The sequence below is a fragment of the Botrytis cinerea genome, chromosome 4, assembly GCF_000143535.2.
Source record: "Botrytis cinerea B05.10 chromosome 4, complete sequence".
Lineage (NCBI taxonomy): Eukaryota > Fungi > Ascomycota > Leotiomycetes > Helotiales > Sclerotiniaceae > Botrytis > Botrytis cinerea.
The window spans coordinates 127202-151908 of record NC_037313.1 but is presented as its reverse complement, the minus strand read 5'-3'; the positions used below and the strand labels follow the sequence as shown (position 1 = coordinate 151908).

The following is a 24707-nucleotide window of genomic DNA, read 5'->3' as shown; positions in this document are numbered from 1 at the left end:
ATGGATCAATTACTCCCGTTTCACATCTACAGCCTCGAAACCCTTATCTGTGTACATGATAAGTTTACGAAAACATTGAATGATTTTCCTTTCTATTGCTCTTTTGTTTCGTTTCGTTGTGGGTTGGTTGGAGGCTACGCAAATGTCACTGTCACAAGCCTTGTGCATATCTGCCGGTAAATGGTGTACGGGATCAAGCACGATGCAGGAAGGCATCACGAAAGATTCCCCATGGGACCAGAATGCGCAGCCTCCCGAAGAGGTTGATGTTCGATACACATCTAATAAAATCAAACAAGGGTAGTTGCCCAAGATAGTCTCAGATACCACCGTTTGACTGGACCTTTCGAGAGTCTCCACGCCTCATTGCCCTGGTCTTAATTAAACCGTCAAGCCTAGACGATCCAATATCAAGAAAAACGAGGACACAAAGTGAGAAAAAAGAGTGTGGTCGTATCGGATATCTATTTGAGAAGTCTCTGCGATATGATAGGAATGTAGCTTTATCTGCGCGGCCTTCTTGTCTATTCGGGATTGACGTGATTATTGCTCCAGTACCTTTTGTAGACCACGCACGGTTGTCAATGGGATGATTCTAATTTTGATATAAATCTGGGGCAGCCTTTTCAATATCCTTGGCTTGCACTATTCGCATATGGTCGAGAACATTATGAGTCAGTTTTAGAATAGTGGGAAAGTAACCCCCTCCAAAGCTCAAAATGAACTAGGTCCACGTACGTATGAAGTGTATACGCATTAAGCAGCGACCGAGTACATGAATGATATGTAGACATGTTGGTGAAGTGGAAATGGCTTCAACACCGCAACATACATAAGAAACACATCACACGTAGTGGATTCCTGCCTTCATTTATATACCTAGGAGGTAGATTTCACATGTGCTTCACCTCTACTTCCTCTCCCCTTTTTCCATGTATGATCTACTTGTGGAATCATGCGATACATGGATAAAATAGCACATCCCTCTTTTTACCCATCCATTTCGTGGGTCCAACATCTTGCATACGAAGATGGACATGGCCAAAAATGGGTCGTCCATGGAATAAAAGAAGGGATCGAGAATAGAAGATTATCCTTGAATGGTTTAGCTTGGGCGCACAATGGGTAGCAGCCGGGATTACTTATCTTGATATCCAATGATCTTTCTTCATTTGCTCATTCCAAGATATCCCTAAGCAATAATGAGACTCCATACCCCCGTCGGCATCCTTGCCACTCGGACTGTAATGTCGCATAAAAAACGACGCTTAGATTAATTATTCACGGGCATTACGGGTGGGAGTCTGGTAGACTGGGTGAGCATTATTCGTTTTATGGGACTATTGGGGACGAAGTGGCTGCTTGTTTTGGAGCGAAGGCTGGATTGTATGGAGTGAGATGAGCGAGATGAGTGAGTTGAGTGATATTTGAGTGAGTCGAGTGAGTTGAGTGATGGATGGATGGATGGATGGATGGATGGATGGATGGATGGATGGGTGGGTGGATAGATGATGGGTGATGAGTGATGATCGAATGGAAAAAGAAAAGAGGGACTTTGACCTCTTCCAGTGTAATCAATCATAATCAGACTTCCCTACCTAGGTAGTAAGCAGTAAGTAATAGGTAATAGGTACCGGTATGCAACACTTTTTCCAAGTTCAAGCAGCACCTCAGCCAGGAATGAAAAGTTACAAGTCTCATAGGCTTTCCCGTTCCTTATTAATGATTCTAGCTAGGTAATAAACAAACAAGCACTGATTGATTCTTTGAATTTCTTATTATTCCAAGCCACCAACGAATACTTCTTCAACTTGTAACAAACAAACACACAGCTTTGGGATTTTATTTATTTACGATACAGATTGGAACGTGCAATCTAGAATCGAATCTACTACACATCTACAATCTCCAATATCCAATCTCCAAATCTCCAAATCTGCAACTCCCACCTTGCAACCAAAGACCAGCCAGCAAGCAGCCTCACAACCAAACGACCACAACGGTACTACCAAATCGAACTCCGGCTTTCCAACAATACTACCCATACAGTACTGCCGATACGATACGAGACGGAGTGTACTCAACGAAACATATTGAAAACAACCTCATTTCTTCCATACCTTTTCTACATTTGATAATTCACTCTTCGCCTCTCTTCTCTGTTGCTTGACTTTGAATACATTTGCCAAAACAGAATCCAATCCAATCCAATCCAATCCAATCCAATCCAAACGAAACGAAACAAGCAAAAACCAAACCCTTCGACTTTCCCTTTCCCGCCGCTTTGTTTTTACCCATCGGTAGAGGGATACTTGTACCATAATACCTACGTCCTTCTTTTACCGCTTGTCTGTTTCGACGTAGCGGTGCCATCCCATCCATCACTTCCTTCACACGTCTTATTGCTTCATTTATTATTCGAGAGCGCAAGGGCCACCTGTCCATCCACGGCTCTAGTTTATTCACGCATTCATTTATTATTCGTTCATCCATCGACCGACCTCAACTCTCTCGTCCATCCATCCATCCACCTCTCGATCTATCCACGCACCCCCACTGTCCACCCACCCATTCACTCACTCACTCCAGCCACGCCAGCCACGCCATCCCGCACACCGGCTGATTAATAAGGGTGCACCCCCTCCACCGCTACCACCACTCACGTACGCACCAAGGAACAGAAAGGAAACGAAAGAGCGAATCAACGCACCCACGCACCTACGCACCCACGAGCCCACGAACAATCGAATCGACTCTTATCGCCTCCTGCACGCTTTCCCTGCATTACCTCACCACCGCACTTGCATTACCGACACACCCTCGCTCCCTCGCTCCCTCTGTCCAAATCAATACGTCGACTCCTTTCCCATTCCTAATCTCCCTCCATCCCGCTCCATCCACCCCCCTCCATTTGAACCTCGCATCGCCCATCTATCTATCTACACGGTCGCAACATTTCAATCAAGACAACCTTGGATTCCCAACGAACGACACGACAGACGTCTCCTGGAATTCCAACAAATACATCCATCCCGTCACGACACAGCCAAAAATTCACACGGCATAATTTCACTTCGCCCGCAATCCTTCTTTTGTGATTTGCCCTTTATTTTGCACCATAAACTCTTGTAATTGATTTCCATCTTCGACCTTGTACATTTATTTAGACTTTCATTCCGTCACGTTTTAGGGAGGTCCTTATCACAACATCGACGTCAGTTCGCAAAACTTGCGCTTCAGCCACCAGTGAATTTGACTTTTATAGTTCAACCATCTTTTATAGCGCACACTAGGCAACACTCAGCGCATTAAATCGCCCGTTCAACAAAAAGCAGTGCCCGGTCGCACATTCACTTCCTTAAGTCGCCCTCTATCCCTTCCCCATTTATATGCGAATGTTCCGCCTGCCATCTTGGATCTCCGAATCCAGGGGTTGCGACCAAGTGTTAGATGGAGAAGTAAAATATAACATGGCAAACGCCGGTCTTTACGAATGCGCGAGTCCTGCAAAGCGAAAGAGAAGTAGTAGCCCGAATGCTCCGATACCCATCCTCACAAACACTTCCGCGACGACACCTTCAACCACAACCACTGCAGCAACTCAAGAAGTGAAACGGAGGAAGCGCGAAATGTCGGAGCACGGTTGTCGATCGCCTTCGTTGGCGGAAGATACTGTAATGATGGATAATCAAGAACAGGTCGTCGATCTAGGTTTGGTTCGAGAAACAATCGAATCTCAACTCAGCCTCGAGATTCTCATGAAGCATAACGAATTGCGCCTGATCGAAACAGAGCTAGCAAAATGTCAAGTCTCTCTTGAACAGTTGCGTCGCGCTCACTTGATCCCATTCCCAGGCATGCAAGGAGCTGAAGCTGAAGTTTCTCACGAGTCGATGGTTAACGTCAGTGCGGGTACGGGTCCAGCAGTCTGGAGTGGCGACAAAGTTCCGAAATGGGCTCCGCCGTATGGAATTACCGAAGGGCCGTACACAAGACATTGGGCAAAATGGTTAATTCCTGACCCGGCGTTTGACGGTATTGATATTGTTGATTCACGTGCAGGTCCAGGGCGGCCACGCGCTGGCAAGTCGATACCAGAAGGAAGAGCTACTAGAAATAGTATCGCCGAAGGAGGTAATGTCTCATCTAAATCGAGATCTCGTGGATCTCACAGTTTGCAATCTCTTTCCACCAGTCATATCCAACCAAAGAAGACTGGACCATGTATTCTCAAGCGGAGTGATGGTAAAACTGTTAAGCTTGTCTGCTTGGATTGCAATCGCGAGGATTTCTCCAGTACTCAAGGTTTTATCAATCATTGTCGCATTGCTCATCATCGTGAGTTTAAGAGTCATGAAGAAGCTGCTCAGACTAGTGGACACATTATCGAAGTCGATGAAGCTGGTGCACCTCCTGTTTTGGAGAAGAGTCCAAGTGCACCACCAACTGGAGACCTTGTTCATCCTCTTATTAAAAGTGCGCCAGCCGATCAAGAAGCCTATACTGCTCTTCGTTCTCGTATCGAAGATTCTATGAATCTATATCTACAAGGCAGACTCCCTGGTGTGACTTCGATTCCTGGAAGTGCAACGTCATCACCACAAAAGCAACCCGTTGTGAAACCCAAAGTGCAACCTCCAAAAGAAAATTTCAAGCCATCAACCGCTACACCTCATCTTTCCGAGTTACTCAAAAGCAGAGGCTTTGGTGGTGATCTTGATGAAATAGTGGGTGATGCGAAAACACGTATTGATATGGATGAACTTTTAGCATCTGAGGAGGAATCTTCTGATGATGAAGTGACTGAAGCAACGACTGCTGCTGTACCTTCACGCCGTCCTGGTGGCTTTGATGGTTCAGTAGATACACCAATGACTGGTATGCGTATCCCAGCTCGGGCTACCATGTCACCAGCCTATTTTGGTAGACCTACAAGCAGCAAAGGTATGGATGTTTCCGGGAGACCTGGTCAAGCTCACATCTCACCTCGTCTAACTTTCGCTACCCTCAATACTTCCATGCCTGTATCAGAAACTAGAAATAATCGCCCACAGCCTATTAACACTCGAGATCACGATCATGATGGAGATACTGATCTGGGTATTCCCGATACATCTTCCATCATTGACCTAAGTCCAAACACGGTTGTTAGTAACAACGCTCCAAGTCTTGTTAGTGATGATGGTGAATACGACGAAGGTGATGATGATGCAGAGAGTGTATCATCAGGAGATGCTGACGAGGGTAGTGATGTCGCCGAAATCGATATCGAGGATGGAGATTCAGAGAAAGTTGTCAGAGGAGCGGTGCTAGGGAGGAATCAGGATCGCTCCAAGAAAGATGATAAACATGTTACATTTGTGAGGGAGGTACCTGACGCGAATGGAACAAATAAGAAAGTGAGACCAAGACAAGGATAGGGCAAGAATTAGGATGAGAGTGGAATGGAATGAATAGCGAGCGTTGCAATTTTTGGGTCATAATTAGTGATAGACATTTTCCTGATGGTGTGAATGATGGACTTGAACTTTTTGACTTTTTTCTTTCTACTTTTTTTTTTTTTTTTTTTCTTGCAAGCGCTTTCTTCTCTACTCTTTATTTATGATATTACTTTTTTCCTTCTACAATTTTACAATTGGGGATGAGAAGTTAGGAGGATTACGATAGGATGGGTTGGGATTGGTTGGGTGGGAATGGGATTGATGAAATGAAGCAAAGTACTTTTCATGTGTATTGCATATTACAAATACAAATACAATGGCATTCGTTGAGTTTTGAGGGGTTATAGATATTGGAGTGGGGTAGGGTTTGATATGATTTGATGTGTGATGGGATTGAGAGGAGGGGGGGGAGGTTATTTTCATGAAAGAGGAGAGGGGTATATGTGGTTATGTGGGAGGGGTTGTGGGAGGAATACAGGAAGGTTTATGATGGAGATAGGTATATTATAATAAAAACAATACATACATATATTCGATGAAAATGAAAATGAAAGTGAAAATGGATATCCCTAAACTAACAAAAACGAAAAGATCAACTTTATTAAATGGTCTTTGTATGAAAATTATTCTTTTTTGTGTATAATTAAGTTGGTAACTCTTTGGATAGAATGGGATGGGGATACTAATAAAGATTTATAATTCTAGGTGTTCTGTTATTTGTATTCTTCTTTTGTAGATAGAGGGCTGGCTGGCTAGCTGGTGAATAGTGAATAGTGAGTGAATAGTGAATAGTGAGTGATTGGGAAGGGAGGGAGGGGAGGGGAGGGGAGGGGAAAGTGTAGGAAGGATATGATATATAATGATGAGTGTGGATATTTTTTACTTTTTTTTTAACTTTTTTAACTTTTTTATGAGGATTTATATTATGAATAGAGGAATTGGTAAATGGTAAGTGATTTCCTCGCTTGTGTTTGTTTCTCTTGATTGTTTTTTTTGGAGATGGGGGAGATAGATGGTTTGTGGGAACTGGAGTGAGAGGTGAAGGAGATAGATCGATCGATAGATAGATAGATGAGTGAAGAGATGGATGGATGTCTTTCTTTTTCTCCCTCTTTTTTTTTGGGGGGGGGGGGGGGGGGAGGTAGGGAAAGGGAAACGATATTCTGGTCTATGATTTGTGATTTGTGAGGCTGGGGTTTCGATGCATGTTGTTGTATTTATTTATTTATTTATTTATTTATTTATTTATTTATTTATTTATTTATTTATTTATTTATTTATTTATTTATTTATTTATTTATTTATTTATTTTTGGTGGATGGGATTTTCCTTTCTGGTTGGGTTGGGTTGGGTTTAGGGAGAGATTTTCTTTCTCCCTTTTCATTGGCGAGATTGGTATGGGTGTGGGTGTGGGTGTGGTTGTGGTTGGGGGGTGGATGAGGGGATGGGTGGATGAGTGTAGCTAACTTGCTTCTCGCTTTGGGGTATAAGGTTTCTTGAAGTGTGTATGTGTATGTGTGTGTGTGTGTGTATATTTGTGGGTGATGGATGGATGGATGGATGGATGGATGTATTTCGTGGTTTTTGTTTTTGTTGTTGTTGTTGTTTTTGAGTTGAGTTGAGTTGGTATGTGGAATGGAATGGAATGGGAAAGTGAAATTGATGAATGGTTGAATGGGTAGGGGTATAAGGGGAGGTTGATGAGGAGAGAGAAGGAGAGAGGAGGAGAGAGAAGGAGAGAGGAGGAGAGAGGAGAGAGGAGGAGAGAGGAGCGAGGAGGAGAGAGGAGGAGAGAGGAGGAGAGAGGAGGAGAGAGGAGGAGAGAGGAGGAGAGAGGAGGAGAGAGGAGGAGAGAGGAGGAGAGAGGAGGAGAGAGGAGGAGAGAGGAGGAGAGAGGAGGAGAGAGGAGGAGAGAGGAGGAGGGAAGGAGATATTAGTATAAAAGGAGAGAGAATTCATTGGGGTCGTTATTACTTCAAATGGGCTTGAGTTGTTGAGGAAGTATCTAGAAGATTGGTGTAGTGGCGGAATATGGAAGATATGTGAGAGGTGGATATCAAGAGGAGAGGGGGAGATAGTCATGAGAGATGAGTGAATTTGTGTGGAAAGAAACAGAAGAGATCACCACCACAAGAAACCTTTCAACTATCCCTAAAAATACAATCAAAATCACTTTCACAAAAAATATCAAAAACTCCAAGCTGAAATTTGGTAAGCAATACCCGGGCCCAGGCAATCTTATATTCTATCTAAAGCAACCAATTTCCATGTATCCAGTACATGAGAAATGCAACTTCTAATCCTATTCTCTTCTCTCATCCCAAACACACATGAAAACAAGGAAACATAAAAAAGGAAATCTATCATACAGCATCCTCTGATCGCCAACTGTTTTGCTCAATCTCTCAGTTTGCATTTCGTATTCTCTTTCTTGCAGGTGAGAGATAGGGGATTTTGATGGTCGCTGTTGTCGTACCCAAGAGAGAAAAAGTGTGAAAACAGTCGAAACCCCCTCAAGCTCACCCAGACTCCAATTCAAAATCCCCCATTACTTATCCAAGCGAAGAAAGAGAAGAGAGATCGTCCGCATCCAGCAAATACTTAAAGCCAGACACATCCTGTACCGTCTTGACCGCAAACCAACTAAATTTACCGATCAAATGATTAGCTATCTTTCTTCCTATTGTATATACTACAGAATCAAGAAAACCAGGGAGTACTCACCACATTCTTAAGACTAGTTCCGGGACACAAAACCAAATCGCAAGTTCCGGCTTGCCCGTCGCAGCGACAGCTGGTTTGTCCAACTACCTTGGCTCCTTGGCAAGAGGGAAGGACGTTGGAGCAAGAGCAGGAGGCGTAGCAACTATCGCCTCGAGAAGCGAGGGACACAGTGTTGGGGCTCGAAGGCATGGCGAGGGTGTTGGTGAAGAAGAGGGCGAGGACGGGGAAGGTGATGGTGGTGAATTGCATTTTGATGGTTTGGTGGTGGGTGATTGTTGGGTGGTGAAGATATGGGATGGTTGTTGTAGATTGGATTGAATGCTGTTGATGATGATGATGTTGATGTTGATGTTGATGTTGATGATGTAGAAAGTAATTCCGACAGCTTCATCTCAACACCTTATATACATCTCCATCTCATCTCCAAGCCTTTCAATCATCACATACATACAACACACAACATCATTGACATGAAACTATTCTCCTCTCTAATCCTCACGACTAAGCCAGACCCGCGATGACAGGATCCAGATTTCGTAAAACTTCCATTTCCATTATACGTAACACACGTACCGATTTGGATATCTCCGCTGTCTGCACGCATGGCTGAGCACGGCTTTGCATCATCCACGAGCCGCAATTTCGTATTGCGCATCGTTTATCGTGTACGCAGTTCTGGGCTTTCACGTATATGCGGCTAATTCCCTCGACCTTGTCATGAGGCTATTAGTTTGGTCTTGTGAAGGTAAAATGCGAATATAACGTGATATGTATTTCGAAAATCGCAAGGCGAAATTCCACGAGCGCTTCAGCAAGCGCTCTACGGGCAACCCGTCAAGTCGTATTGATCTTTTTGGAGGTGGGTGATTGGCAATGAAGTTTCTAGCCCTTGATAATATTTCTTATTGGATCATCGTAGATATCAATAGTCGAGAAACAATATCATAATTCTCAATCAACCCTCCCCCAAAGGATCCGTGGAAGATCTGTCAATTCCATCAAACCAACCCTGTGAAAATTATTTGCCAGCCCCGCTCCTATAAGGTTAAATTTAACGTCGAGATTCAAGCTCCAATCAAGGTCGCAGGAAATATCCCAAGATCTCCCTTCCGCAGTACTGTGTACCGGCACCGCACCTGCTATAGCATAACTATCACTCCGGTCATCGAAACTCGCGAAAATCAAAGGGATATTGTCAATAACCCAGCGAGCGAACTGTCGCAAGCGCTAAGCCCGATTCCCCGGGTTACCGCCAGGATCTAAATGTGGATGAGTTTTTCTTGGCAAATGGGCGCTTAGAAATTGCTCTTTGATGATGATTATCGTGATGATGGAGATGATGGACAGTTTAGTAAGACGGAAAGTTGGAAATGGAGATTATGGTTGAAAATAAGGTTATTTTCTCAACCATGCGAAATATGAGGCCGGTCAGTTTACGTTTAAGGTTAGTTGAGAATGAGTAGATGGATGGAGATAAGTGTGGGGAGCTTTCTTTGGCTTGTTCGTGGCTTTAGATATATGGCGGCTAATTTTATATAATGTTAAGATGATGGGTACGAAGAGTGTGATTTGTTACGAGAAAGAGTGGATGGGTAGGTAGGATAGATAGGGCTAGAAGGTATACTGAAATTGGGAGATCCATTGAAAACTTGGAGTTGATTCTAGGTTTGTGGATATATAGATGTGAGGGAGGAGGTTGACGTTCTTCGGCTGTTGTGATTAGCTCCTTTAGTTGCAAATATATGTACATATATACATATATATATCGATTTGCAAGAACAGAACTCCACGGCAGTAATAACACTCGCAAGGTTCACAGACACTTATAATTCTTTGGGTTTCGCAGCATGTGAATGCGAGGAGGAAAACAATTTTTGGGCCGTGATGCGTATGTGTAACTAGTTCTGATTAGATCTGGTTAACGCCTAGGCATTCTTTACTATTACATGAAATTACATATCTAAGAGTTGGCAATACCACAAACTGTAGTGAAATGATATAGACTATCTCTGCGTTCGAAATTAAGTAGTTAATTGCAGCACATATTTCCCATGAACCTAAATGTGTTACTCAAGTCACAAAACCCCACCCTCACCCCCAAAACCCAAGGATTTTATTTAAAAGCTGTATTGTGGCGTGTAGAAATACCACACATAATATCCTATACACAGCATACATGACCCATATGATCTCCAGCGGGAAACCCCTCAGTTTTGCGTAATAGATCTTTATCCAACCCATCACTTCCAGGAATACCATCCAACATCCTTAAATATTGACGCAACCGTACCTGGGGTAGGATGAGTATTGAATTTAACTCTAAAACTCGGGTGTTGGGGTCTTGACCGTTTGCGGATTTCTATTCTCCACCGTTGAGCCTTGTGGAAGTGGAGCGGGGGTGTTGTGAGATTTAAATTTCTATGCTGGATGGAAGTTGGGGGATGTCGAAATATTGATAAGCGCTCTATTTATAATTAGTCTCTTTTGAACTTCTAGAATGAATCTATATATCCACTTTTGTTGTGATGGGAATTGTATTCGATGAGCTCTTTCTCTATTAGCTGTATAAATATATGTATATGTATATATGTACGAAATTGAGATTAAGCATCTGTGATGTGATGCATATTGATCTATTCACTTGCTTGTCATTGTACTTCATTTACTCTTCTGTTCAGTACTTTCCATTTCATGTCACGGCTATGCATCGACCTGTGTTCTTGAACCTTCACATCTATCTATCTTTATTGATGATTATTCATCAGGGATAATAGATTCTAGAATTAAGCAACTCTCCCGTTTTACGAAGTAATTCCTTTATGAGCCTTTAGGGCTACTAGCTGTTCAACTTTTCTACATTTCTACTTCTCCGCCTCATCGTCTCTCATCTTCACTCACATCCCCTTACCTCCTCTTCCATTCATACTCTCCCGCCCTCCATACCACAAACGCTCTATCTCCTTTAAGAAATACCCCTCTATCGCACGCTATTACACTCACTCAAAGAGAACAAAAGATGCACAGAATCACATCATAACACACTCAACAACTTTGACTCCACCACTTGAGGCTTCCACTTGCTTCAAATACAATATTATCTAGATACATTTAACTTGTTATTATCGTCAATAACTCATTGACAATGGCAAGTAAGATGTAGAAAAAACAGAGAACACCAAAAAGAGAAATTGGTAGGTCAATCGTCCCTTAAATATCCTTCTTGATATCTACTCTGGGACGTAGGGCCACACCTTGCATTCTAAGCAGCTTGTTGAGATTTTGTATATAATGTTGAAAGACTTCTATCCCGTTGATATCTCGCAGAAGAAACACTATTCACTTGAAGGACTCCATCGGAGGATCAAGGAGCATTGAGCATCGAGAGTATAAGTGGTGATTGACACAGTAAAGTGCCAATTCCTCTTGACAAGAAACCAGAGATGACGAGCTAGAGATTGAGGATGAATATGTAGTAAGCTAAAACTTAAATCTCGATAAAGCGAAGTGAGTACAATAGGTCTGAGTCCTCGGAGAATTGGTGACTTGGCAAACCATGTTCATGATGCTTCACTCGTATCTCTCCAAATTCCATCTCAAGCCATGGAAATCCTTCCTCGAATTAGAACAGCGGGCTGGTTCTTGATGAAGAGAGAGGTACGCAAAGTTAAGATTTCCTTGAATTCTGAAAATCATAGTATAATTCCCAACTGAGAGATTCTAATGAGGAATACAGAGATAGAGATGAACGTGAGAGGGATAGGAATAAGTAATCGAAAAGAAGTGAAAGTAAAATTCTCGTAACCAAGTTCCTGAAGTGCAATCCCTGAATCTCATATTTATACATTCGCTAAAGCACATATACAAACTGGCAATCTAATAACTCTTTCATAAAAATCCTCCCAAAATCAATAATAAATCCGTTCAAATATCAAACATCAAATCCCACCCACCAACCCCCAAGAGGATACCAAACCCCTCTTATCATTCCCACCCCAACCATCTCTCTTCCCCTTCCATCTTGAATCTTCCGATATAGCACATAAACTCCAGATTTCATTACGCTACTAGCATCCCAGCAACCGACTCCCCAAATAAAGAATATTGATCCCACCAACGGCGTTCGAATCAAGGGAAAAGGTGTAGGGAGAAATATGGATAAATGGGAGAGGAGAAGTTTGAAAATGGCAAACGGGAACTTTGTTTTTCTTTTGAAGCTATGGTTGGGAAGGGAGTGAGGCGATGAGGCGATGAGGCCTGAGGTGTGGTGGCTATTGGACTTGTAGTGGTTGAGGCTTGGTAGTTTTGACGCTTGATACTTGGCCAAGATGAGAGTGAAGTGACTTATATGCGATATAGAACTGGAAGATAAATAAAACCCCAGGTCAAAGATTGAATACTGGAGACAGAATACTGAAGGAAGCATACATATACATATACATATACATACCAATATCTCAAATCCTCTTTCGCACTTCAACCCCGCCAGCATTTCGAGATGAATCTCAAAGTTCCCAATCTAAGACATTTAATGCCTGAATTCACTCTACAGCTAGCACTTTTTTGAAGGTTCGAGAATCAACTTGGTTTAGAATCTTAAATGTGATCGGGAAGATTCACGACGAACATTCTATTATATCGCGATAGAAACTACGATACGGGGCTAGAATTTTTAGAACACGAGTTTGTAGTTGATGTTTGCTGTTGTTTCTTGTCTTGAGAGACATTGGGATCTATGAAGCAGGTTCGATTGGCCAAAGGGACAGGGTAAACTTCTGGACTTTTGCATTTTGCCTTTTGCCTTTTGTAGAACGAGGATGGTAAGTTCTATGTCATGGAAGTGGCCAGGACTAGTCAATTCTGCATGTATATGGCACGCGCCTGAGATAAATGGGGCAAACGAGAGACAAATGCCTCTTAAGGAACGATGTTTTACTACATGGAATGCACGAGATAGATATTGAAACCCCTTGCACGCCAGAATTAACTTATAAAAATGAATCTTCAATACAATTTCATTAATGTCTATCTATCAGATAATCCAACTCAACCCTCGCTCCATCGTGATCTGCTCCAAGAATTTCTAGGCCCGACAACTCCAAGTATAAGATATAACGTATTCTCAAATTTGTGGACTTCTCAGCAACAGCAGATCATACAGCGTATCAGCGGACAGCCGTCTTACAACCAATTGACGAACCCATTCGGCACTCTGATACCGCATGATTCATCTCATTTCGATGACCCCTATTTTTCTTGAGGATTTCTTAAATTTGTCAGTTCAGATCAAGTTGAATAGTGCAAGTGAAAAGGAGTGGCATCCTACTCAGCATAATGATCTCGCACAATAACATTCGCCTCCGAATCCATCATAATGTGCCAGTTGTGACTTTCGACTTCCCATGGCATACTTTCGAGTCCGTGATGCATATTGCACAGAGCGCTATGCGTAAGGCGAGTTTTTGATTTTATCCAAGTCCCATCGGGAATCTCGGGACGTTGCCACGTTTCCTTTGCTCGCCGATCTAAAGTTTTAAGATGTTCGAGACAATCTTGGTAAGCTGTATGTGGTGGATATAACATGCGAACAATGATTGCAAAAATTGGAATTGTTGCGCCTCCGATAAAGATCAATACTTGTTGGAAAGCAATCATCTTTGTCAAAGGAAGACGGTGGGAAGATAAGCTTTAGAATTGATGGGAAAGGGGGGGATGATGGTTGCAAAGTATTGTAGACGAAGAGTCGGATAAGTTGGTAAGAGTGAAGGGTATGAAGTTTGATTTGCGGTCGTTACAAGTGTGTAGTTATTAGTGACGTAGGACAGAGATGGTGAGTTTAGTGAAGACTATAAACCATGAAGATGAGATGCTATATATATGCAAATATCTGGCTTTGAAGTGGAGTTTTAAAACGTGCCTCGATCGTCTCGAAGCCGAATATACCAGTAGGATTGAGACAACCCCCCCCCCCGAATCCCAACTTCTTTCAAAATGCATTTTTAGAACTGACATTTTGTTTAGACGGGGAATTTAAAACATTCTGGTGGGTGCTCCGCCGATTTCTAGAATTGGAAAGAAAATGGAAATGGAAATGGAAACATTAGAAGCCGAGAAACTTGACAGGCGAGAAAGACGGACACAGCCAAAAAGGGAAGGACGACGAAAGATTATCATAAGGTAAGCAATTCGATGAAGTAGCGTGTGTAACAAAGGATGTGCCTGAAAGTGCTTGGTGAGGATGGGACAGTCGCTCCAGTATCCCGTTGTTTACTCATAGTCACACGTTTCGATAAGACAAACAGATCTCATTCGACCAACCTATATCTACAACCTGACTTGTGCAATCCGACACTGGCATATATCAAAGCCATGCTAGAGGTAGATTGCTTGATGGGAGAACCCGCTTGAGTGAATAGAAATATTGGGGTATGATTCTTCATCTAAAAAATACAGACCCCTCAATTTTTGGTGACATGCACTAACATGCATATTGTGATGACTTCTATAAACTTCATCAAAATGGATTTTAATATCTTTCTTGCCTGCCAAATCATGTGTTGGTGGCATATTTTGACACCCCCAAAGCTCTATGCTTTGTACCTTAAAGCCAACTTGGAGGTTCCACGTGGAAGACACTTGCTATATATCTTCGAGTACCTGCCGGATTTTTTTTTGACGGTATAAGAGAATTGACACATTCTTTGAAGTTCTCATAAGATACACTTGCTTGACATCGAAATACTTTCTTGACCGGCGAGACAAACTTTGGACTTCCAAGTAGATATGCTTCAGGGCTAGAAATTCCCTCGTACTTTCAGTCCACATGCTTCTTCTCCTGGAGATGACTTTACTATGGTCGTACCAGGAGCTATCACGATGTAATCTTGCGATAGCTTCGAGGAAGCTTCATAAAGTTCTACATCATGATCCGCCTCTAGTTAATCAAGATCAATAGAACCACATGATCCAACATGATTGACAGTATGAAAACCTACCTAGAACTGGGTAGAACAGGAATGACGATATGATCTCACTCAGCGCGGGTCGTAACGGATGAAGATGACTTGTCAAACGATTGTTATGCATGCGATGTACCGGAAGTTCAGCGAAGTTTCCCCAGCTTTGTTATTTTTCAGGGAAAATTTTGGTTACAGGGATTGCTATGACAGATGACATCCACCCCCCACCAATTTCGAACGAACAAATTGTTGTCGAAACCTACTCGCATCAATCGATCAATGCCACTTTATCAATACATTTGTTGATTGAAAAATCAAAGCAAAAGGCTAACGGTTGAATACTGACCGTGCAGAACGACGACGAATGTTTGTAGGTAAAGGAATGGAGTAGGTCATAGCGATTGGGTTATCCAAAATCTGCTAGATGTATCTGAACGCGGCGCAGTCTATTTATTCGGTTCTTCCGAGAGGTAAACATCAAAAAGGGTCCACCCGGTGAACGGGCCCAGACTGCTCTCAAACGAGGCGTGAACTAGATGTAGAAGAATCTACCTAGGTTGAGAATTGCAATTACAAATATTGCGACCAGGTAGGTGGGCTCGAGGTGGGTAAAGCAAGAGCTTATCATAGGTATCAATTGGCGGAATACATACGACACAATGGTCCAAGGGACTTATTCGTTCTGATGGTTGAGGACGTCGTAGCCATCATCTAGATAAAAATACATGTCCATCCAATTCTTGGTTTCAATTAGCCCTAGATGTAATCGTGATGTTCAAGCTTTCAGGGGTCTCACTCTTTGAGCTTTCGAAGATAGACACTCATTCGTCTATTATAAGATAAATTGCCACTGGCGGGAGTATTCTCACCGTCACTATCATTAGAGCCTTAGCAGATACATTGGTTACTAGTTGCTACTTATCAATTGATGGGGGTAAGCCCCCAAACCCCCATAGCTCGCTGCGCTCGAAGGGCTGGGATTTTGTTGTATGGTGTCTTGTGTGCAACCGAGTGAGTATCTGGCAAGTATCTGGCAGCTTGTACGATGCTAGCATCCCCGGATGGAACGAGATGCAGAAAGAGACGAACGCGCAGTGGAAAAGACATGTGCTATGAGGCCTTGAGCCATGTACCTAGATGCCAGGTCCTCGATGCACCAGACATACTAGACACTATTCAAATCCCTCTTGAAAACAGCCAATGGACCAGCTGTCTACCCACATACCTAGATACCGACCTCCTCACACCGAGGTCTTCCTCCCAAGCACTCACCAAAATGATCGATCCTTCCTTTCCCCCACTCTATTCCGGTTTATTACTCTTTGTAGGCAAATAAGCGAGCCTCTCTTAGCGTCCTTTGCTCTTCTGCTCAGTGTGTTCGTTAATACAGCAAGCCCAAGGCAAAGAAAGAGGCAAAGAAAGCGTCATTTCTAGTAACATCGCCTTTCTCTTTCCCTCCTCCAAAAAACTGCACGCGATCTGCACTGGATTAAAGATAATTCTACCAAATCTTTACGTTCCCGTTAAATACGATTTTCAATCTCGATACACATCTTTCTTATAGATAATACCAAGGTATCGATTCTATCTATAACCTCTTCCGCCTTTCCTACCAGGAAAATTACGACCCCGCATCCCACCCATACCTCTTTGCAATCTCTGTCAAGGAACACCACCCGAAGATCTCGAAATATTGTTGAGAGAAGGATCTGAATTGTTTGTTGGATTTTTGTAGAGAGGATTTCGATCTATCTTCAAGATGGGTCAGACTCTTTCAGAGCCCGTCGTGGAGAAGGTATGTTTGTTTATCTTTGTTCGGTTTATCTGTTCACTGTGTCATTGTCGGCGCCGGTCTTTGATGCCAAGGTATCGCATACCTGGTATTGCATGCTGGTGTTGAAGTACTTCTGCGTCGCGCAGTGATATAGAGACTCTATGTTATCTGTTGAATGAGCACAACGTTCCCACAAAAATATACCGCGAAGACTCGGTCTTCAGCTCCAATCCCACCACCACGATCTTTCTGCCACCACTGCTTATGGTTACTAACATGGCTTTCTTGATTAGCACTCAGCTATCGGAGGCGATGAGAGATTACTTTATGGTGTCTCTTCCATGCAGGGATGGAGAATCAGCATGGAGGACGCGCACGCGACTATCCTCGATTTACAAAATACAAAGGGACAGGAATTGAAGCCAGCTCCAATCGATAGCAGACTTTCATTCTTCGGTGTTTACGATGGACATGGAGGAGACCGGGTAGCACTTTTTGCAGGAGAAAATATACATCAGATCATCGCGAAGCAAGAAGCATTCCAGAAGGGTGATATTGAACAAGCTCTGAAGGATGGCTTCCTTGCAACAGACAGAGCAATCTTGATGGGTTAGAACAACACCCTCCTACCAAACAGGGATACTGATTTGAGTTATAGATCCAAGATACGAGGAGGAAGTTTCTGGCTGTACCGCATCAGTTGGTATAATTTCGCACAAAAAGATCTACGTGGTATGTTACATGAGGCAAAAGACACCGAAATATGCTTACTGTTCATAAGGGAAATGCCGGAGACTCGAGAAGTGTTTTGGGAGTCAAGGGTCGCGCCAAGCCTCTGTCATTCGACCACAAGCCGCAAAACGAAGGTAGCTTCTCATTATATTGGCGAAGGACTGCACAAAATACTAATATATATCTGTGCAGGCGAAAAAGCCAGAATTAATGCGGCTGGAGGCTTCGTCGATTTCGGTCGTGTCAATGGCAACCTTGCATTATCAAGAGCCATTGGTGATTTTGAATTCAAGAAGAGCGCAGAGCTTTCGCCCGAGCAGCAAATCGTTACTGCATTCCCCGATGTTACTGTACATGATATTACAGACGATGACGAGTTTTTAGTGGTTGCTTGTGATGGTCAGTGGCCTACGACGAGTCACAGAACAAAAAGGCTAACATAATCTTTAGGTATCTGGGATTGCCAATCATCCCAAGCCGTTATCGAATTTGTTCGACGAGGCATTGTTGCCAAGCAAGATTTATCTAAGATCTGCGAGAACATGATGGATAATTGTTTAGCATCCAATTCGGAAACTGGTGGTGTCGGTTGTGATAACATGACCATGATTGTTATTGGTCTTCTGAACGGCAAGACTAAGGAAGAGTGGTACGATGAAATCGCAAAGCGTGTCGCGAATGGAGATGGCCCATGTGCCCCTCCGGAGTACGGCAAGTACTCAGCTGATTCCTAAGACTGTAACGTTTCCTAATACATCTAATAGCTGAATTCCGTGGACCTGGTGTTCATCATAACTTTGATGATAGTGACAGTGGATATGATGTTGATATGGACCAGAAGCTTAAGTCTTTCGGTGGGAACCCACGTGGACGAATCATTCTTCTTGGAGATGGCACAGAAGTCCTCACTGATTCCGATGATACAGAAATGTTCGATCACAGTGAGGAAGACAAAGACCTCGCCAGCCAAGTCCCAAAGGGACAGCCTCAATCCGAAGTCCCCGAATCCGATGCCTTACCCGAAAAGATTGACCCGAAAGAGCCAAAGTATCAGGCAGTAGTAGACGAAGTCTTACCAAAATCGAGCAAAGCCGAAGAGAAGTAGGAGTAATTTGGGTATTATTGGTACATCTTTCAAGATTTATGAAGTGAAAGACGAAGGGAGGGGAGGGTGTTGGAATGAAGATGTTAATGACTCGAGAAATTATGCAAACCAGATTCATCTTGATGAATGACTATTTTTGCGACCATATCTGGAATAGAAGGGGTTGCAAATCGTGTGCATTTTTTATAAGCATGACGTGAGATAAAATCACGTATTGCAATATTTCCTGAGAATCTTCATCAATGCTGGGAGGGAATGGGGAGCATGGGAGGGAAGGTATAAAGGTTATGAAAACTTTATATCTAGTAAACATGATGGAGATGCCCTGTGTGTGTGGAGGCTTCCCCTTCGACATGAAATCTTCTGAACTTACGATCTTCATACGCAGCGAGTTATATTATCATGATCATGAGTCCGTTTTTTCTTCTTCAATTTTACGTTACAGATCTCTTATAGGAAGGGTCTCTAGACTAAGGCCGAGTTTCAATGTACGTTGAAAACGATCAATTGATATCCTTCTGACCAAAGCGTTTACGAGTTCGTCTCATGTTTCTAAATTGAATGTGTGTGCATGTTCGCAGGTTTGTTAAGTTGCAGATGGTCCCCTCTTTTAAGCCCCAAGGCGGCTCCCAAGACGTAGCAAATAGAAGGCTCGTAGAGCTGATGAAGTGTCTAATCGAATGGAATCGAATCGTTGGCATTGCTTCGGACTTGGATTGGATCCATTGCACTGCAGGAAATGGGGGGGGGGGGGGGGGGGGGGAGACCATAGGTCACAGCTTTGAAGTGGAGAAAGGGCATGTTTATCCTTGAGACTAAGAGATGCGGTCAATGAGAATACCTGAAATGATAAAGGATATAAAAGTTTCCGAGCTTTCCTTCCTCGTTCGCTAGTGAGCTAGTTCGTTACCCCACGAACGGGCGGAACTGCAGAGTGAAAAAATGCTTTCAAAGGGTGGTGGGATGCAGTTCACCGTCTCTTCGTTGTTATGCCGCTGCATCGTACGAGTATATAGGTATGTACTGAGTCTTGACTGATGATGGTGCTGGATCTTGTACGGTTACGTAATCCCTGGCAGCCAATCGCACACGCATCTCGTGTTAGCGTCGCACGTGCGTCCTCTCCTGCGCCCTTGGTCGTGATGATAGCAGTGGGAATGACGATATCGAAATTCCCGGGTTTATTGGAAAATGCAGATAACGCCTCATCCAAGAGAAACCGGGTTTGATCATGTCCATGTCCAGTGCAGAGCGGATGGAAGAGACACTTGCCTAGTAATAATCGATTAGTTTAAAACTAGCTTTATGTGCGGACAACAAGACAGTTCCATTCCAAACCATCATTACGGACTTGTATTATGTTTATTATGTCCATGTCCTATGTTCATCTAATTTACATAAAGTTTTGATTTTTTGGGCCCCAGAGCAAGAAAGCACCACTCTTCTTTTTTATTTGTATATCGTCGTCGTGATATTTAATTACATGCCCACTTGAATCTCAACGGCTTTCTCTTCTCTGCTCTGATATCAATGTCTCTATGATCATCAACCGCACAGTACTAAAGAAGCATTACATCAACGGCCAACCACCCGCCCACAACTAAACCCTGGTCAAAATTATTTCAATTCGGGAAGCTCCTCCCATTGTCAAAGAACTCCCTCCAGCGCAGCACCGCACAACACCTGCAATTTAAGCACACAAACGCGAAAGCTTATAGTTCACTTATCTCAACCCCCCTCTGTCAGTCGAGTGTTTATTTCCAGATTGAAAGTTAAAACTGCAAAATGTCTTCTCCATCATCCGGCGGAAGTGTGGGAAAGAGAAAGCGTACTGCTCCTGCTTCATCCAAAAAACCCTCAACACTCGATCAATTACAAAATTCATCGAGAGATGCATCTGGTGAAGATGGCGAATCCACAGCTCCAGAGACCAGAGAAACACGTAGCTCAAGCCACAAAAAAACTATCTCCATGGACTCTCAAAACCCACCCGCGAAACGTCTTCGATCATCTACACACGAGAAAGTAGCAGTTAATGGATCTGACAACGCGCGAGATCCAGGTGAGCCATCGGATACAACTGAAGGCAGTACAGACATTGCGAACAGAGTTGGAAAGAAGGGAAGAAAAAGCATTTCCAAAGGAGAGGAAGATGTGCCAGAACAAGAGGGAGAGAAAGAGACCGCACAATCAATGGCTCCACCACCAATTGGAAAATTGACGGATCCAGTTGGATACAAAACAAACCCGCCACCTGCTGATAGACCAGTTCGTGTTTATGCGGATGGTGTGTTTGATCTATTTCATCTTGGGTATGTATTCTACAAACTACGGGACTTGGAAGTAGTAACTAATTCATGGCAGACATATGCGACAGCTTGAACAAGCGAAGAAAGCATTCCCAGATGTTTATTTGTTGGTCGGAGTTACAGGAGACGCGGAAACACACAAGAGAAAAGGACTTACAGTTCTATCTGGGCAAGAGCGAGCCGAGACTGTAAGACATTGCAAATGGGTCGATGAGGTTGTTGAGAACTGCCCATGGATTGTTACTCCAGAATTTCTAGCAGAGAAAAGGATTGATTACGTTGCGCATGATGATCTTCCATATGGAGCTGATGAGGGAGATGATATTTACAAACCGATCAAGGAACAAGGAAAATTCTTGGTTACACAGAGAACCGAGGGTGTTAGCACGACCGGTATCATCACAAAGTATGTATTTGATTCTCTGTTTCCCAAATCACTACTAACATTTACGCAGGATTGTTCGAGACTATGAGAAATATATTGCACGTCAATTCAAGCGGGGCACAACAAGACAGGAACTTAACGTATCATGGCTCAAGAAGAATGAACTCGATCTAAAGCGTCATGTTGCAGAGATGAGAGAAGCTATTCGAACAAATTGGAGTACTACTGGTCAGGAATTGGGCAAAGAATTGAAACAATTCTGGCAATCCAGTCGTCCTGGTAGCCCCGCACGCATGCACAGTTTCGACGGGAATAGTACTGGATCCCTCACAAGCCCATCTGCTCTACAACATCTTACACGCCGTTTGGAAATCCCAAGAAATGATAGCCCAGGTCCGGGCAGCGATTTTGCAACAGGATATAGTTTAGGTCTTATTGGTGGTGTACGATCATGGGTACGTTGATCTATTCTCTACATCTACTCGTGCTAACTTTACTGTCTAGATGACTCGAAGTCGTCAAACCAATCGTGATAGCTTACAAGGAAGTGAAAGCAGTGAAGAGGAAAGTGATGAGAGACTTTCACCACGTGGTAGAAACGAAAAGGAAAATTTCAAACGTGATGAAAATGAAGTTGATGAAGAACAAGTCGATGCACAAATTGATGCGGCTATGGCGGAAAATGCTAAGAAATCTGGCCAATAAATGTGGATTGGCTTCTGGAATGACGCAGGGTATACAGGACTTCAATTGAAAAGTCTTTCAGTTTGTTTTGTGTGATCGATTTTTTACCTTGTTAGTACATACTTTATTGTGTTGTTATGCTACATACATACATACCTACGTGAGGGTATTCGGCAAGTTGTGTGGGATAGTCAGGAAGAGAATCAAGCATTGGAGTCCGAGCAAATACCTAGAGATCGTGGTTGTATCACTTTCGGAGAGTAGGGCGAGCCTTTCAAGCAGAGTGGTACGGTTGTTGGTATTTTGGTAGTAATATCTAAATGCACAGGTATGATGTCCAGGAAGCGCGGAAGGATGTTGTTGTATACCTACCACCTAGGTATATTCGACCAGAAGAAATATGGTCCGAAGCTCAGTCTTTATGTTTGCTTTCACTTACTTTGTATTTTTATCATTATTTTGCTAGAGTTAATGGAAAAGAAATGGGTTTAATGGAAAATGATGGTGGAACTGCAATGGTTTGGACTTTTGGATAGACAAAAATTTAAGATATTAACGTTGATTTACAAGCCATACTAATAAGGTTTCTTTTTTCTAACTGGATCATTTTTGTGATTTTCGTATAATTGCATCCAATTTTTGTAATCTGAATAGGGAAATGTGGCAAAACCACATTTATCAAACTCTCGTGCCAGCGATTTGGTGGCGGCAAGCATAAGGATAGCACAAATCAGCCACGTGATCTCGACCAATCATCAGTTTTGAATTAATCAACCGAGATCAATAATTTGAACCTTAGTGACATCGACGACTTACTGGTAACCTCAGAACGCTACGGGATTCCCGACACCGACCTCTCCCCTCTATTTTTCCTTTCCTTGTGTTATTCTCAATTGAAGTAATTGAAAGGAGGGAGACTTAATAAGATTCCAGAGAATAAGACGAACGAGACAGCAAGACGAGCAAAATGTTCAAGACTACACGATCTGCGGGGGCAATGGTATTGAGAGGTTTGTTTTGCTTTATTCCCTTACTCTACCTCTTCGCTGCGAATACACTGATGGCAAAACTGGCCATGCATTTCCATACTGATTTATCGCATCAACTATACTGTATACCCAATGCTAACACAATGAATAGCCAAGCCCGCCTCATCCCTCCTCCCTTATCGATCCCTAGCAGCAATCTCCAACAGCGCAAATAAACCAGCCCAAGCACAAGTTCATGCAATGGAAACTAGATATCCGGCAGATAAGGGAAATGTCAAACTGAGTGTTACGGGAAAGGAGAGGAGAGAAGTGCTTCTTCCCAGTCAAGAGGGAAAGAAGGGTGTTATGCAATATGCTTTGTGAGTTTGATTTTATATCTGAGGGGTTGTTTGATGGACATTTGGAGGGAGCTGGGTTGGCAGTAGGGGAAACAATGTGACTGGGAGTAACGGTAGAGGAAGAGCGGGAGAGAAGTTATTTGGAGTGTTCGCTTCGGGATTTTCGTTGTGTTTCGGGATCTTTCCGTTCCAGTGGCGATCAAAAGATGGAATTTGAGAACAAAACTAACAATACGCAAACAGAACCACACTTGATCAAATTGCCAATTGGGCACGACAAGGATCTCTCTGGCCTATGACCTTCGGACTCGCCTGCTGCGCCGTCGAGATGATGCATCTCTCAACCCCACGTTACGATCAAGATCGTCTTGGTATCATTTTCCGTGCTTCTCCTCGTCAATCCGATGTTATGATTGTAGCTGGTACTTTGACCAATAAGATGGCTCCTGCTCTTCGTCAAGTATATGATCAAATGCCAGATCCAAGATGGGTGATTAGTATGGGAAGTTGTGCAAATGGTGGAGGGTATTATCATTACAGTTACAGTGTTACGAGAGGTTGTGATCGTATTGTTCCAGTTGATATTTACGTTCCGGGTTGTCCGCCAACTAGTGAGGCGCTTATGTATGGAATCTTTCAATTGCAGAAGAAAATGAGACATACGAAGATTACTAGGATGTGGTACAGAAAGTAGATGGTTGGTATGGTGTGGTTGGAGGGGTGGAGGGGTGGAGGTGTTGGAGAATTTCATGGCTGCTTGATATAGATTGCAGATGAATGGATTGATGGAATGATGGATGGATACGTAGATGACAATGGGGTTGGTGGGATCAAGAGTTTGTACAAAATGTACATAGTCCACTGGGAGTTTTCGTCATTTTTTATTTGAGAAAGGGAAAATACAATGGAATTGAAAAGTCTATTGATTCTTGATATGGTGGTTGATGTGAGGATATAATTTTTGATGGTTTGATTTTGGATTTGGATGTGACCGAAATGAGGTTATACGTGTTTTTCATTTAGCTATTAGTAGTTGGGTTGTGGGATTGGGAAGAGGGGTAGCTCTTGTGATGGGTTTGTAAGTCTGAAGTACCTATGATATGATTGGATTAGTCAGTAAATGTAATTTGGTGCTGTCTGTATGGGTATGAGGTTGGGAATTAGAAGGTAGGAGGTAGGGGAGGGGGTAAGAGCCTGGAATCTAAAAATCTGAAAACCGAGATGGATTGGTTGGGTGGATGGGCGGCTCGGCTGGCTAGGTTGTCTACTG

The 24707-nt window shown here is 43.1% G+C and overlaps 6 protein-coding genes across 7 annotated transcripts; 4 read left to right on the top strand and 2 right to left on the bottom strand.

Moving 5' to 3' along the window:
• Positions 1-1735: 1735 nt before the first annotated feature.
• Positions 1736-5968, top strand: BCIN_04g00370 (hypothetical protein). The gene has a single exon (XM_001554427.2). The coding sequence runs from the start codon at positions 3390-3392 to the stop codon at positions 5418-5420; it is 2031 nt and encodes a 676-aa protein (XP_001554477.2). The 5' UTR covers positions 1736-3389; the 3' UTR covers positions 5421-5968.
• Positions 5969-7650: 1682 nt separating this feature from the next.
• On the bottom strand, positions 7651-9921 carry BCIN_04g00360 (hypothetical protein). The gene is made up of 2 exons (XM_001545250.2): positions 8166-9921; positions 7651-8084 (listed from the first exon to the last, which is right to left on the bottom strand). The coding sequence occupies exons 1-2, from the start codon at positions 8412-8414 to the stop codon at positions 8043-8045; spliced, it is 291 nt and encodes a 96-aa protein (XP_001545300.1). The 5' UTR covers positions 8415-9921; the 3' UTR covers positions 7651-8042.
• A 3238-nt stretch (positions 9922-13159) lies between these two features.
• On the bottom strand, positions 13160-14133 carry BCIN_04g00350 (hypothetical protein). Its single transcript, XM_024692313.1, has 2 exons — positions 13489-14133; positions 13160-13428 (listed from the first exon to the last, which is right to left on the bottom strand). Exons 1-2 carry the CDS (start codon positions 13815-13817, stop codon positions 13410-13412), a joined length of 348 nt encoding a protein of 115 aa, XP_024548088.1. The 5' UTR covers positions 13818-14133; the 3' UTR covers positions 13160-13409.
• Positions 14134-16493: 2360 nt separating this feature from the next.
• Bcptc3 lies at positions 16494-19467 on the top strand. 2 transcript variants are annotated; one of them, XM_024692312.1, is made up of 8 exons: positions 16494-16916; positions 17189-17504; positions 17554-17627; positions 17677-17761; positions 17820-18026; positions 18078-18338; positions 18392-18481; positions 18554-19467. In XM_024692312.1, exons 1-8 carry the CDS (start codon positions 16881-16883, stop codon positions 18730-18732), a joined length of 1248 nt encoding a protein of 415 aa, XP_024548086.1. In that variant the 5' UTR covers positions 16494-16880; the 3' UTR covers positions 18733-19467. The 2 variants fall into 2 exon arrangements, with proteins under 2 accessions (XP_024548086.1, XP_024548087.1); XM_024692311.1 differs by having other exon boundaries at positions 18392-19467.
• A 478-nt stretch (positions 19468-19945) lies between these two features.
• Bcpct1 lies at positions 19946-22678 on the top strand. Its single transcript, XM_001545251.2, has 4 exons — positions 19946-21044; positions 21097-21447; positions 21497-21881; positions 21931-22678. Exons 1-4 carry the CDS (start codon positions 20518-20520, stop codon positions 22129-22131), a joined length of 1464 nt encoding a protein of 487 aa, XP_001545301.2. The 5' UTR covers positions 19946-20517; the 3' UTR covers positions 22132-22678.
• A 150-nt stretch (positions 22679-22828) lies between these two features.
• Positions 22829-24359, top strand: BCIN_04g00320 (hypothetical protein). Its single transcript, XM_024692310.1, has 3 exons — positions 22829-23120; positions 23251-23458; positions 23681-24359. The coding sequence occupies exons 1-3, from the start codon at positions 23078-23080 to the stop codon at positions 24129-24131; spliced, it is 702 nt and encodes a 233-aa protein (XP_024548085.1). The 5' UTR covers positions 22829-23077; the 3' UTR covers positions 24132-24359.
• Positions 24360-24707: the final 348 nt, after the last annotated feature.